The sequence below is a fragment of the Schistocerca gregaria genome, chromosome 7 (genome assembly GCF_023897955.1).
Source record: "Schistocerca gregaria isolate iqSchGreg1 chromosome 7, iqSchGreg1.2, whole genome shotgun sequence".
In the NCBI taxonomy this organism is placed as follows: domain Eukaryota; kingdom Metazoa; phylum Arthropoda; class Insecta; order Orthoptera; family Acrididae; genus Schistocerca; species Schistocerca gregaria.
Genome location: NC_064926.1, coordinates 35933871 through 35950326, shown reverse-complemented (window position 1 = coordinate 35950326; position 16456 = coordinate 35933871). Strand labels below are relative to the sequence as shown.

The 16456-nt window shown below is 42.2% G+C and overlaps 1 protein-coding gene across 1 annotated transcript in view; it reads right to left on the bottom strand.

The window, feature by feature from the left end:
* Nucleotides 1–526: 526 nt before the first annotated feature.
* LOC126281780 (zinc finger protein 501-like) overlaps nucleotides 527–16456 on the bottom strand; it is a 46459-nt gene continuing 30529 nt past the window's right edge. Inside the window, exons 2-3 of the mRNA XM_049980986.1 lie at nucleotides 8766–9152; nucleotides 527–961 (exon numbers count right to left, since the gene is read on the bottom strand). Of these exons, the coding sequence (XP_049836943.1) occupies nucleotides 527–961; nucleotides 8766–9152 (822 nt within the window). The remainder of the gene's footprint in view (nucleotides 962–8765; nucleotides 9153–16456) is intronic.

The following is a 16456-nucleotide window of genomic DNA, read 5'->3' as shown; positions in this document are numbered from 1 at the left end:
CAGGGCACATTAGCTGATGAAAATTTAATAGTGTGGAGTAAACAAAAATTAAATTGAATACGGCAATCTGAAGCACGAATTACGTAAAGAAGCATAAAATTACGACTGTCGCTGTCAAAACTATGGGGAACGATGGAAGAGCAGTATTACATAACAAGCATCGTTGGTGAATAAACGTAAAATAACATAACAGTCCTTAATGTGGATGCTGCTACATAATTGTCTCTTAAATTTAGTAACTGGCATTGCCTCGGTATATTGGCTCGCAGCGAATGTTAGTGATTATAACGCGAGAGAGGAGCCTTCTCGTATTATGCTGTGTGCATGGCTCACAAATTTAGCATTGGAGGGCAGCGTGGAGGGTAAAAATCGTAGAGGGAGACCGAGAGATGAGTACACTAAGCAGATTCAGAAGGATGTAGGTTGCAGTAGGTACTGGGAGATGAAGCAGCTTGCACAGGATAGAGTAGCATGGAGAGCTGCATCAAACCAGTCTCAGGACTGAAGACAACAAGAACAACATGGCTCACGGAGCCCCGAGAGACGAAGCGGAGTCGCCAGCGAGCGTGACGTTTCGGCCGCTGCCGGCGGCTTCATCGTCAGAGCGCTGCAGCACGTGCTGCACCAGCTCGCCGGACACGCGCATGATGACGCTGGTGACCGCCGCTCTGACCGCGGGCTCGCCACGCCCTCCACCCCCGTCGCCTCCGCCGCCGAGGAAAGGCCCCAGCGCGGTGCACCTGCCGCGGTGCGTGCGCATGTTGCTGGCCTGGCTGAAGCGCGCGCCGCAGCGGTCGCAGGCGTGCGGCCGCAGCCCCGTGTGGCACGACATGTGCGCCTTGAGGTGGTGCTTCTTGGTGAACGCCTTGCCGCACTCGCCGCAGCTGTACGGCCTGACGCCGGAGTGCAGCCGCAGGTGGAGCATCGTGTTGCTGCGGTCCGCGAACTGCTTTCCACACACCTAAGCCAGTGACAACAAACAGCTATCAGCTCGTGCTCCAGATCCATTCACACCTGATTCCTACACATAATGGCTCACCGATTTTGCTCGCCTTCCACATGACTTTATTGAATAATTGCACTACTGGCCATTAAAAGAACAACTCCAGACGATAAAAGGGTATTAATTGGACAGATGTATTATATTATACTAGAATCGACATGTGATTGCATTTTCACGCAATTTGGGTGCATAGATGCTGAGAAATCAGTACCCAGAACAACCACCTCTGGTCGTAATAACGGCCTTGATACGCCAGGGCATTGAGTTCTTCAACACAATACCTCAGTTCATGAAGAGTAGTGGCTAACGTATTGTGACGAGCCAGTTGCTCGGCCAGCATTGACCAGACGTTTTCAATTGGTGAGAGATCTGGCCAGGGCAGCAGTCGAACATATTCTGTATCCATAAAGGCCCGTACAGGACCTACAACATGTGGTCGTGCATTATCCTGCTCAAATGTAGGGTTTCTCAGGGATCGAATGAAGGGTAGAGCCACTGGTCGTACCACATCTGAAATGTAACGTCCACTGTTCAAATTGCTGTCAACGCGAACAAAAGGTGACCGAGAAGTGTAACCAATGGCACCTCATACCATCACGCCGGGTGATACGCCGGTATGGCGATGACGAATACACGCTTCCAATCTGCGTTCACCGCGATGTCGCCAAACACGGATGTGTCCATCGTGGTGCTGTAAACAGAACGTGGATTCATCCGAAAAAATGACGTTTTGCCATTCATGCACCCGGGTTCGACGTTGAGTACACCATCGCAGGCGCTCCTATCTGTGATGCAGCGTCAACGGTAACCGAAGCCACGATCTCTGAGCTGATAGTCCATGCTGCTGCAAACTTTCGTGCCGGCCGCGGTGGCCGTGCGGTTCTGGCGCTGCAGTCAGGAACCGCGGGGCTGCTACGGTCGCAGGTTCGAATCCTGCCTCGGGCATGGGTATGTGTGCTGTCCTTAGGTTAGTTAGGTTTAAGTAGTTCTAAGTTCTAGGGGACATATGACCCAAGATGTTGAGTCCCATAGTGCTCAGAGCCATTTGAACCATTTTTTTGAAACTCTTCGTGCAGATGGTTGCAATCTTGCAAACGTCCCCATATGATGACTCAGGGATCGAGACGTGGCTGCACGATCCGTTACAGTCATGTGGATACGATGCCTCTCACCTCAACTGCTAGTGATACGAGGCCGCTGGGATCCAGGATGGCGTTCCGTATTACCCTCCTGAACCCACCGATTCCATATTCTGCTAACAGTCATTCGATCTCGACCAACGCGAGCAGCAATGTCGCGATACGATAAACCGCAATCGCGATAGGCTACAATCGGACCTTTATCAATGTCGGAAACGTGATGGTACGCATTTCTCCTCCTTAAAAGAGGCATCACAACAACGTTTCACCAGACAAAGCCGGTCAACTACTGTTTGTGTATGAGAAATCGGTTGGAAACTTTCCTTATGTCTGCACGTTGTAGTTTCCGCCAGCGGCGCCAACCAACCTTGTGTGAATGCTCTGAAAAGTTAATCATTTGGATATCACAGCATGTTCTTCCTCTTGGTTAAGTTTCGCGTCTGTAGCACGTCATCTTCGTGATGTAGCAATTTTACTGGCCAGTAACATAGATGTACTTGATGTAGTAATGATGCATTTCTCAAGCGTTTCGAAAAGTCAACGTCCCAAGTACCAAGATCCCATTAAATATCACAAGAGGGTAGAAGCCGCCATGCAGAGGCTCAACAGAACAGGCTAAGGTGGCAGACTGCAGGTCTTCCTGTACTGCATTCCAGCCACGTTATTTTAGTTTCTTTTTTTTCTAATCTTCCATCAAATACCCGTATCACAACAACGAATCTTGTTTGTCTAGAAAGGAACAGTGATAATAATGGTAATCACCGTGTAACAATCTTTGTATTGTGTTCCTTATATTCCCATCAGCACACTGAGGCCCTTATTGTAATTACCAGGTACTTCTTTCGAATCAGTTATAGCTCGATATGCTTACATTACGACAGCACATGAAATTATTGATAGATTAGTGATCCCTTATCATTTCTTGATTACACCTCACTACAAATGCACCACAATGGTGAGCGTTTTTATTGCTGTTCCTTTCTGAAGAAATATGAGTCGCTGTAGCCATATGAGTATTTGACAGACGACTAGGATAAAAATTATACTCGAACTCCAAAACTGACCGTTGTAGCTCCGCTGGTCGACAGTCTATGCTCTCATGTACTTTTCGAGGGGCTATTGAAACTTCGAATGTCGACTTCTCAAAAACGCTTGAGAAGCACATCACACTAGAGCAGCGTTTGTTACATCTAAGTATTTACCATAATCGAGCGAAAGATGAGCAAAGGCAGTGACCTGGATACTTCCTTCGATAGAACTTTACAGCTTCTCACATTTGTGGTCAACAGTACATAGACGGAAAATATAATACTACAAAAGTCACAAAGTATTTAGTTCGTTAGCTATGTGATATGACAATTAAACCTCCATCATCAGAAGGAAGATGTAATTTACATCGCAGTGTTTCTCACAAGCATCGATGGTTCCTTGTGGCAGTATGACAATAAGCCATGAGATGTTGCATATTGTACAGGTATCGATTGAATGAAATAGTTATAGTATCTATTGACGTCACAGGCAGCCAGTTTCCGTCAAAGTTTTATAGTAAACAAAAGATTCATCAGTACATTAAGTTCATTTCCTGTTTCATTTTCCATTTTAATCAATTGTCCTTGGCATCATAACCCACCCCCATGAACCGTGGAACTTGCCACCGGTGGGGTGGTTCGCGTGCCTCGGCGATATAGATAGCCATACCTTAGGTACAACCATAAAGGTGGGCCCCTCTTGACAGGCCAGACAAACGTGTGGTTCCTGAATAGGGGCAGCAGCATTTTCAGGAGTTACAGGTACAAGAGTCTGGATGATTGACTGATTAGCTTTGTAACAGCAACGAAAACGACCTTAATGTGCTGGTATTGCGAACGGCTGAAAGCAAGAGGAAACTAGAACCATAACTTTTCGCGAAGTTATGCTGTATGGATAAATGATGATGGCGTCCTCTGGGGTAAAGTATTCTGATGGTAAATAGTCCACCATTCTGATCTCTGGGTGGTAACTACTTACGAGGATGCCGTCCTCAGGAGAAACAAAACTGTCATTCTGCGGATTAGAATGGAGAATGTTAGATCCTGTAAATACAGGGCCGAAAGGCTATTTACAACTTTTACATACACAGACTGTACTTATAAGAGTCAAGGAGCATGAAAGGATAGTAGTGGTTGAAAAGGGAGTGAGACAGGATTGTAGCCTATCCCCGACGTTATTAAATCTATACACTGAGCGAGCAGAAAGGAAACCAAACAAAAAAATTGGAATAGGAATTAATGTTCAGGAAGAAGAAATGAAAATTTGAGGTGTGCATATTACATTGTGATTCTTTCAGTAACAGCGAAGGACTTAAAAGGGCAATGGAACGAAATTAACAGTGTTTTGAAAAGACGATGTAATATGAACATGAAGAAAAGCGAAACAAGGCTAACGTAAAGTAGCCGAATTAAATCAGGTGATATTAAGGAAATCCGATTAGGAAACGAGACACTTAAATAGTAGACGACTTTTACTATTTTTGCAACCAAATGATGATTTCCGAGGTAGACAGGATATAAAATGTGAATTGGCCGTGGCAAGCAAAGCCTTTCTGAACAAGAGAGAGCGGTTGACATCGAATATAGATAAAATCTTAGGAAATCTTTCCTGAAGGTATTTGTCGAGAGTGTAGCCAAGTACGGAAGTGAAACATGGACGATAATCAGTTTAGATAAGAAAAGAGCAGAAGCTTCCGAAATGTGGTGCAATAAAACAATGCTGAAGATTAGATGGGTCGATCACGTAACTAATGAGGAAGTACTGATGGGAACTGGGGAGGCCGGCCGGTATGGCCGTGCGGTTCTAGGCGCTTCAGTCTGGAACCGCGTAACCGCTACGGTTGCAGGTTCAAATCCTGCCTCGGGCATGGATGGGTGTGATGTCCTTAGGTTAGTTAGGTTTAAGTAGTTCTAAGTTCTAGGAGACTGATGACCACAGATATTTAGTCCCGTAGTGCTCAGAGCCATTTGAACCATTTGAACTGGGGAGACAAGAAATTTGTGGCACAACTTGAGCAAAAGAAGGGATCGGTTGATAGGACACGTTCTGAGACGTCAAGGAATCACCAGTTTAGTATTTGGGGGAAGTGTGGGGGGTAAAAGTCCTGGAGGGAGACCAAGAGATGAACACAGTAACCAAGTAAAGAAAGATGTAGTTATTCGGAGATGACGACGCTTACACAGCGTAACATTGAGTGATGCCTGAAACCAGTCTTCGGACTGAAGACCATTACGACATTAACAATCATCATAATAGATCGCGTAATGGACTGCCTTGCACCACAGCAGCACAGTCAATGAATCTACATGTCCTATGATTTAAAGAGGCACTTTAAAAATGGAAGAAAACGATATAGGTAGCGTACTGAGTCGATACGATGCAACTACAAGTATTTGAGGCCTTCATTCACGCATGCGATCGAAGCTACCTATTTTACACTTAGGATTTCAACACATCAGTACAGCGCCAGAGGCATGGGTTAAGACACAGCCGTTAGAATTACCCACAGATAATGAATTCCCTTTTTCGTGTGAAATCATCATGGAGACACGAAAAAAGATTTCTGCAAAAATGGTGTTTGCATATGCTTTTTTTATGCATTTCAGGTAGTTGTAAACAGCAATAACGTATTCACAAAAATGCAAAGGATGCTGAAAATTGTCTCACTTCTAAGAATACTGCTTCATTACTTGTTTCAAACAAGGGAGACATACCTGAGGAGGGCACATATTTCAGATAAATACTCATTGTGTCCCAAATCTGTCAATGCTTTTTAGAAATTATTTCACCTTACAATCAGCTGTCACATTATTAAACTCAATCTATTAATTTCTTGGGCATAAAAATATTAAATGCATATTTTCATGCTACTGAGTTACGTTCAGGAAGGGTTATGGTCAATGTTTGCCTGTTATAAAGCAACTGGGATGGTTGCATGCAGTTTCTAAGTATGACGTTTGTCTTTAAATATTTAAATTCATGGATTTAGGATATGCATAATATGAAATGCCCAAAGACTGGAAGCTTCTCTTAGATCACTGGGATTTTCCACCATAGGACAACTGCTTAATGTATTCTTGACGATTCTCTCCAACGTTTCACAAATCTGGGAACACATATTAGAGTAATGGAAGGACTTTTCGATTCTATAGGCTGGAATATAACGAAACTGAACGGAACAATTTTATCTCACTGTTTTATTTAAAAGATGAAACGAAAAGAACGAATCTAGAAATGGCGTTCTGTCGGTTGTGTGCGTGACGTACTGAGATTCATCACGCTGCAGCAAGTGGTTTTGCTGAGAATAGTAATGGAGAAATAAGAGCTTCGCACTGAGACTTAAAATCGTGAAAGGCGATACAACTGCTGAAATTCACCACCAGTACGTTACGGTTGATAGCTAAGATGTAATGAAATGGAAAAACATTCCAATTTCATATCAGGAACTTAAAACACCGAAAGCATAAAAGAAATCCACTAGTTAGTTTACCTGCTACACTGAAGAACTGATTCAACCAAATCAACCGTTATGGAACAGAAGAGGACGAAGACTCATTAAATTTTTGATTCAGTTGCAGACTCGTTACCGGTGCTTACCTCTCCTGAGACACGTTAGCAAATAGGTTCTGTGCTACTCAAAACAAATGGTGAGGAATGTTACCCCCTCTAGAGAATCGGTTTACTGTACACCAGTACTTGTGTGGGAACTGTGTAGCCCAACGAAACCGACATAATCTTTAAGGAGAAAATCGGAGCCCATTTATTATCTTATACTACTAGTAGCTTCTCAGCATAAACGGGAAACATGTTTATCAAATGTATCGACATCATTAATTACTAGGTGCTTACATAAACAGGGAATAAGGTTATAGTCCATGCGGTATTTCAGTTCAAGAAGGATGAAAGTGGAAAGCAATAGTGATGTTGTTTCAGCAACCATTCCAGAATTCACTGAAGTAATTTATGGAGACCAATGAAAACTTAATGCAAGATTTTAGGATTGAGATGTGAATACCTCCCCCATATATAACACCTATCTCTTACGCAAAACAAATTTCATCGCAGAGAAAAGTTAAAAATAAAAATATTTAGCGCCATAAAATATACATCTACATCTATATTCTGAAAGCCCCTTTGAGTATGTAAATATTTACAGTTATTTACAAGCCAGATAATTCACATAACAAGAAATACAGCAAAATGGATAGAAATCAATCTAAATCGTTTTAAAAGCATTAGGTTTAAGCATGAGTTCCAAGTGGTGGTGCTGAGGTGCGCACTGAGATCCGATTTAAAATCGTGAAAGGCAATATAGTTGCTGAAGTTCATCACCAGTACGTTCCGAATTATAGCTGAAATGTAATGAATTGGAAAAACATTCTAGCTTTTAACAGGAACTTAAATGATACCGGAATAAGGTTACAACACATGAGGTATTTCAGTTCATGAATGATAGAAGTGGGAAGTAATAGTAATGTTAAGGATATTGCACTGGCACGCGAAAGGCAAAGGTCCCGATCTCGAGTCTGGGTCCGCCACAATGTTTTAATCCACCGGGAAGTTCCATATCAGCGCACACAGTGGAAATCTCATTCTGTAAACATCCACCAGGCTATGGCTAAGACACGTCTCAGCTATGTCCTTTCTTCTGGTAGTACTAGTTCTGCAAGGTTCGCAGGAGAAATTCTGTGAAGTTTGGAAGGTAGGAAACGAGGTACTGGCAGAATTGAAGCTGTGAGGACGGGTCGTGAGTCCTTTTTGAGTAGCTCAGTTGGTAGAGCACTTGACCACGAAAGGCACACAGCTTTAATCTGCCAGAAAGTTTCATATCCGCGCACACTCAGCTGCAGAGTGAAAATCTCATTCTGGAACAATGATCTCGTTTCACCATCCATTCCAGAATTCACTGAAGTGATTTTAGGAGACTGATGAAACTTTAAACCACGATGAACGGATTTGGATTTGAGTACCTGTCCCATACATCATACCAGTACATTGCTCAAACTAATTTTGTTACAGAGAAGTGATAAATATTTAGCGGAAGAAACCTAGAGCTATAGCTATACACTGTATATTTTTTCAGTGATTTACATGCTAATTAATCAACTTAACTAGAAATACAACAAAATGAATAGATATCAATCTAAATGGTGTTAAAAGGTAATCTATTCTCTTTTTTTCCCATCTAGTACAGTGTCCACTCTTTCAGAATTTGGAAAATATTTTTTTTATTAAGTAACTTGGTGGTCTGATGTCCTTCCTGAAGCCACAGTTGCTAAGGTAACGTAAGACAGGAAAATCCTGTGTCCCATCTGTCTGTGCATCATGTCAACTTTGTTCCATGAGTTATCGTATCTTGTCTCGTTGTTACCATATTCTTTGAGGCTGAATCTAGGCTCCAGCCCAGCATTGGCCTAAACGGGCGTGGGAAACTACTTGATAGATGTTAACCCGCTGTGAGGACTAGATTCGAGTTTGGCTCACATACGTTGCCCGTAGACTAGCTCATTGCACATTTCCCTATACGAACAGATCTGGTTTGGAAAGGTACACGAAAAGAGAAAAAGAAGTAAATCATGTTCCCGAAAACGTACCTCACAGGTGAAGGGCTTCTCGCCGGTGTGCGTACGCATGTGCTGCTTGAGTAGTATCGAGCGCGTGAAGGTCTTGTCGCAGACCGTGCAGACGTATGGCCGCTCGCCCGTGTGTATGCGCACGTGCGTCGTGTAGGCAACCCGCTGGTTGAATCGCCGGCCGCAGTCGGCGCAGGCGTACTCCTTGCGGTTGCGGTGGATCTTCATGTGCGTGCTGAGGTAGCCGCGGTTGTTGAACACCTTGCCGCACTCGGGGCAGGCGGCGGCGAACTCCCGCGTGCCCGCGTGCACCGACACGTGGTACTTGTAGTTGCGCAGCTGGCTGAACGACTTCCCGCACTCGGCGCACTGGTACGGCTTCTCTCCCGTGTGCGTGCGAGAGTGCATCTGCAAAGGCGTACAGCATCCGAAACAGAAACTTGTGTGCACAGAGCGAAAAAAGAAGAAGAGATGAGCTGAGAATGGGGTAGTTGCCGAATAGGCTAGAGGTACTAATGTTGCAAAAGATGGAAATGGAGAAGTGATGATACTGATGTTCTAATCTGTTGCCATGGAAAGATGAATGCAGTAGAAGGAGTCAGAGGAAAGGACTAGTAGATGCAATGGTAGTGGAGGATGAAGAGAAAGATGCAGCCAAGGAAGAGGGAGGAAGGAAATGACGAAGACGAAGGACAAGAGGAAGAGGAAAATGAAGCAAAGGAGTTTGCAGTGGAGAGATCAGTATTAGCAGAGAATTTTGTGATCGAGCTTACCTTTCAGAAGAAAAAATATCCAGTAAGCAAGCTATGTATTGGGAGGCAGAGTGATGAAGGAACCGTTACAGTGCACAAGTCAGGCGCAGCAGAAAACGTAGTTAATAAATGTATACTTTTGCAGGAACGGAGGTTTATATACGTACAGTATGTCGGAAGGCAAGAAGAGACAATAGATACTTCAGCGAAAATCTCAACACCTGTAAGAAGATTTGCCAGCGAATATTTATGTAGAAAGAGTCAAGACATCATAGAAACATCTTACTCGAAGTTGAAGAATTCAGCTTTTGTATTGGCATTTACAGAAAGGGCAAGAATTCTTTTTCTGATTGAATGAAACGAAACAGGAGAAAGAGGTGTGGAAGATAATGCTCACACGAAGGAAAAGGTGCCACTGTATATAGCTACACAAAGAGCGAAAAATCGCCATGAAAAGAGTTAACTAATAAGCAAGAAAGGTCAATCAAGAAGGCCCATTTACTGCGGGAGGACAGTGTATCTGGAGATTTTATTTAAAGAGCGTAGTTTTGCTGTATTGTGGGTATACATTATGTTACGTCAGCCTATTTCTACGTTTACGTTTAATATGAAAGTTGCGTGATGTATGAATGTAGTTAAGTGTACTTAAGATTGTACATTACATTTACGACAGTCCGCCAGTGTCGTAGAAGAGTGTTTAATATTGGAGTAGATTTTGATTGTTGAAGAGGAACAGTCCATTGTTTACGCCAGTGGTTCCCATTTTTTCGGAGACTTTTATCCCTGAGTGCGATCAGATATTGGCCAGCATCCCCCTGCCCCCTCTCCCCACCCCAAACCAACAACAACGTTAGCGCCTAACTAAACTTTACAATAAAAAGAATTTTCTTTGAAGGCTTTTATTTCTTAAATGATATTCAGTTTTCGTAGGTGTCTTATTAATCCCCGAAATAATTAGTTAATAAGCCCTTTGGTTTGATTCTAACAACATTTTATTTATATTTACAGAAAGATGAAGTAATTCTCGTGCATCGCGAGTGTTACCTACAACTTCTTCTCAGGCAAGGAAGCTAATAATCTACGTTGATGATAGATAGTTATTAAAAAACACGTCCCTCTAATGACACTGACTTCACTCAAATCCTGCAACCCTATTCTAAAATAGATCAAGTCAGAGTGTGCATATTATACCTACTACTCGTTATGCACTAGATTCCTGGTCCCCCTTACCACTGAAATGGTAGAAATCGGAAGACTTCAAGCTGCCAGTACTTTGCGTCTGACCACTGCCGCAACGCAAGGTAGCAGATAATATATAATGATTGCTGTGTTGTGATTTTTATTAGATAGTTCACTGTAGTGAAGTGAATAATGAAGCAGTTGCTGGTCCATTGTGGGAACTACAGCCAACTCGAAGAAGGAATTCTCATGTGGTATTTAATCATATATGTATCGGTTCTGCTGTCACAGACGGATCATACAAAGTGTAAGTATAGAAGCTGGACTATGTGAGGAACAAGGACGATGTTCTTTATACATTTGTTTCACAAGCTGTAACCTCCACCAACTGTCTCATGTGTTAATGCTAGTATTTGAAACAAAAAAATGTAATTATTGCTACCTTACGTAATCAGTATGACAGTTTCACAAAATACTGATGATAACAATAAAAATCTTTCGAAAATAGTCGCATTTCTAGACTCAAACTATAATGAAACTTCCTTTTCACCCCTTATAAAATTTCATTTTACCCCTCAAGAGGTAATTACGCCACGGTTAGGAACGACTGATCTATGCGCTGTTGTACCGGAAGCTGCTGCAGAGACTTGTTTATAAACAAGTGCAATTGGTCCTACGCGGCCCGTGAACAGTGCGCGAGACGCGAGGGAGATTGGTAGTTGCCTCGCCGCGTAGTGTTTGTAAATATAGGCAGCAGGCAGCTAATTATGAAGTGGACATGGGCCATGGATTAAATAGACGACAGGAATGGAAGAGAGGGAGTGAATACGTTAGCATCTGTAGATCGGACTAGAGGTCTGTAAATAATCTCATGTATCAAACTTTCTGTCAGATTAAAACTGTGTATCTGACAGAGACTCCAACTATGGACCTCTGCCTTTCGCGCTCACCCAAATGAGCTGTTCAGGTATGACTTACGGCTCGTTCCCAAAGATGTACTTTCTCCACTATCTCGTCTCCTACCTTCATTCTGGAATATCGTATATGTAATTAGGTAGCTATAGGAAATGCTAAATAACAACAAATAATTCTTAATTCTGGAAGGCGTGTGTGACGGACAAACGTTGATCATTCTTTGGTATTCTGTATCACTATTTCGTCAATTCAATATCGTTTAGGAAGCAAAATGAAATTATTAGTATCTTTACTCCTTTATTCTAACTTTATTGAGTCATTTGGTGATATTATGTATGGAAATGAAACGAAAAATTGTTATGTATGTTGACGTTGTTATTTATGTTGTAAAATTATCTCAATGTAAAATTTATTTTTTTGTCTTTGTACCTCTACAAGCTCGGCCCGATGGGATGTAATTTCTCTATTAATTATTGACGAGCAAAGAAAGGAAGGAGAGAAAAGTGATGAACGGGAGAGGACTGGATACACTCCGTCTTGGGTGGGGTAAAAGTCGGACAAAGTATTGAGGATTGTCCTCGCAGTGGCAGGCCTCGTACTGCACACACTCCAGACAACGTGCAGAGAGTTGACAAATCGGTGACTGCTGACAGACGCATCACAGTGAACGAATTCTCACGCTACGCTACGTTGGGATACGGGAAGGAAGTGTTTGTAGAATACTGAAAGTGTTGGTGTTAAAAAGGTTTGTGCCAGTTGGGTTCCCAAGATGCTGACAGTGGCTCACAAAGAAACAAGAAAAACGGTATGCAGCAAACTTTTGGAACAGTACGAGAATGGTGGAGATGAATTTCTTGGAAGAATTGTGGCCGGTGATAAAACATAGCTCCATCATTTTTTACCAGAGACGAAGAGGCATCATGCAAATTCACCCAATAAAAAAAACCTCAAAAGCATACCTTCTGCTGAAAAAGTTATGGATAAGGTGGTTTTCGATTCCAAATGATTCTTGCTTGTGGACATCATGCCAAGTGGAACCACCATAAATTCTGATGCATATGTGACGACACTGAAGAAATTTCAAACTCGACTGAGTCGTGTTCGAACACATCGGCAAAAGCAGGACGTTTTGATGTTGCACGACAATGAACGGCACACGTCAGTCAAAAAACCATGGGAGCGAACAGAAAACTCGGACGGACAACAGCGGAACACCCGCCTTATTGTCCTGACCTGGCTTCATGTGACTATCATCTGTTTGGGAAACTGAAAGACTCTCTTCGTGGAACAAGGTTCGAAGATGATGACACCCTTGTCCACGCTGCCAAACAGTGGCTGCAACAGGTTGGTCCAGAATTTTACCGTGCGGGTATACAGGCGCTGGTTCCAAGATGGCGTAAGGCAGTTGAGAGAGATGGAAAGTATGTGGAGAAATGAAAATATGGTTCCTAAAGGAGCACTGTAAAACTTTCAGATATGTAGAATAAAAGGTGGATTTAAAAAAAAATGTGCATTTGTTTTGGAGGGACCCCCGCTTTATTATGATAGGTCTGAATACTTACAACACATGTCTGTTAATGCACGTCAACAATTACACATTCTGTATGAACAACGAAATAAAGAAAAATATAAAAAATGTTAAGAAAGAGAAACACGTCGCACCAGGCAATAATTATCCGAATCAGACCGTTTTGGTAGATGTGATGTACATGTAAAGACAAACAGATGATTACAGTTTCAGAAATAACTCGATGATTTGTTGAAGAGAAAGATCTTTACAAACTGACAACGTTGGCCCTTATGCAAGCAGTTATTCGGCGTGGCACCGATTGATAGTACTTTTGTTTGTCCTTCTGAGGGAGATGGATAATATAAAATGTACAATTTATTGTATAAGTTTAAATTCGCCCCATCTATTTCTCTCCGCCCAGCCAAGAGTAATTCATTTAATCTCAAACACGCAACTGGACATTGCTCGTTTTTGAAACCAGTGATTGTTGGCTTTCTCTCATTATCATAGTTACTGTTGGGCCTTTAAATAATTGAAGAAAAATACTGACAGATCTCTCTCCTACAGGTAGTTCAGAAATGCAAATCAGAGGTGCATTAGACAAACAAATCGGACGACATATCGAGAGGAACGGATACTTCATACATGTCTACACAGAACTGATGTAGGGTATGCAAAACATGCTTCTGTGTTGTCAGACCTTCGCCGTCCTCGTCTTCAGAGATTGTTGTTGCCTGTGTTGTGGTGGTCTTCAGTCCTGAGACTGGTTTGATACAGCTCTCCATGCTACTCTATCTTGTGCAAGCTTCTTCATCTCCCAGTACGTACTGCAACCTACATCCTTCTGAATCTACTTAGTGTAGTCATCTCTTGGTCTCCCTCTACGATTTTTACCCTCCACGCTGCCATCTAATACTAAACTGGTGATCCCTTGATGCCTCAGAACATGTCCTACCAACCGATTCCTTCTTCTGGTCACGTTGTGCCACAAACTTCTCTTCTCTCCAATCCTTTTCAATACCTCCTCATTAGTTATGTGATCTACCCATCTAATCTTCTGCATTCTTCTGTAGCACCACATTTCCAAAACTCCTATTCTCTTCTTGTCCAAACTAGTTATCGTCAATGTTTCACTTCCATACATGGCTACACTCCATACAAATACTTTTCAGAAATGACTTCCTGACACTTAAATCTATACTTGATGTTAACAAATTTCTCTTCTTCAGAAACGCTTTCCTTGCCATTGCCAGTCTACATTTTATATCGTCTCTACTTCGACCATCATCAGTTATTTTGCTCCCCAAGTAGCAAAACTCCTTTACTAATTTAAGTGTCTCATTTCCTAATTTAATTCCCTCAGCATCACCCGACTTAATTCGACTACATTCCATTATCCCCGTTTTGCTTTTGTTGATGTCCATCTTATATCCTCCTTTCAAGACATTATCCATTCCGTTCCACTGCTCTTCCAAGTACTTTGCTGTCTCTGACAGAATTACGATGTCATCGGCGAATCTCAACATTTTTATTTCTTCTCCACTGATTTTAATACCCACTCCGAATTTTTCTTTTGTTTCCTTCACTGCTTGTTCTATATACAGATTGAATAACATCGGGGAGAGACTACAACCCTGTCTCACTCCCTTCCCAACCACTGCTTCCCTTTCATGTCACTCGACTCTTATAACTGCCATCTGGTTTCTGTACAAATTGTAAATAGCCTTTCGTTCCCTGTATTTTACCCCTGCTACCTTCAGAATTTGAAAGAGAGTATTCCAATCAACATTGTCATAAGCTTTTTGTAAGTCTACAAATGCTAGAAACGTAGGTTTGCCCTTCCTTAATCTAGCTTCTAAGATAAGTCGTAGGGACAGTATTGCCTCACGTGTTCAAACATTTCTACGGAATCCAAACTGATCTTCCCCGAGGTCGGCTTCTACTAGTTTTTCCATTCGTCTGTAAAGAATTCGCGTTAGTATTTTGCAGCTGTGACTTATTAAACTGATAGTTCGGAATTTTCACATCTGTCAACACCTGCTTTCTTTGGGATTGGAATTATTATATTCTTCTTGAAGTCTGAGGGTATTTCGCCTGTTTCATACATCTTGCTCACCGGATGGTAGTATTATCAGGACTGGCTCTCCCAAGGCCGTCAGTAGTTCCAATGGAATGTTGTCTACTCCTGGGGCCTTGTTTCGACTCAGGTCTTTCAGTGCTCTGTCAAACTCTTCACGCAGTATCGTATCTCCCATTTCATCTTCATCTACATCCTCTTCCATCTCCATAATATTGTCCTCAAGTACATCGCCGTTGTATAGACTCTCTATATAGTCCTTCCACCTTTCTGCTTTCCCTTCTTTGCTTAGAACTGGGTTTCCATCTGAGCACTTGATGTTCATACAAGTGGTTCTCTTATCTCCAAAGGTCTCTTTAATTTTACTGTAGGAAGTATCTATCTTACCCCTATTGAGATAAGCCTCTACATCCTTACATTTGTCCTCTAGCAGTCCCTGCTTAGCCATTTTGCACTTCCAGTGGATCTCATTTTTGAGAAGTTTGTATTCCTTTTTGCCTGCTTCATTTACTGCATTTTTACATTTTCTCCTTTCATCAATTAAATTCAATATTTCTTCTGTTACCCAAGGGTTTCTATTAGCCCTCCTCTTTTTACCTACTTTATCGTCTGCTGCCTTCACTACTTCATCCCTCAAAGCTACCCATTGTTCTTCTACCGTATTTCTTTCCCCCATTCCTGTCAATTGCTCCCTTATGCTCTCCCTGAAACTCTGTACAACCTCTGGTTCTTTTAGTTTCTCCAGATCCCATCTCCTTAAATTCCCACCTTTTTGCAGTTTTTCAGTTTTAATCTACAGGTCATAAACAATAGATTGTGTTCAGAGTCCACATCTGCCCCTGGAAATGTCTTCCAATTTAAAACCTGGTTCCTAAATCTCTGTCTTACCATTATATAATCTATCTGAAACCTGTCAGTATCTCCAGGCTTCATCCATGTATACAGCCTTCTTTTATGGTTCTTGAACCAAGTGTTAGCTATGATTAAGTTGTGCTCTGTGCAAAATTCTACCAGGCGGTTTCCTCTTTCATTTCTTTGCCCCAGTCCATATTCACCTACTACTTTTCCTTCTCTCCCTTTTCCTACTACCGAATTCCAGTCACCCATGACTATTAAATTTTCGTCACCCTTCACTATCTGAATAATTTCTTTTATTTGATCATACATTTCTTCAATTTCTCCGTCATCTGCAGATCTAGTTGGCATATAAACTTGTACTAATGTAGTAGGTGTGGGCTTCGTATCTATCTTGGCCGCAATAATGCGTTCACTATTCTGT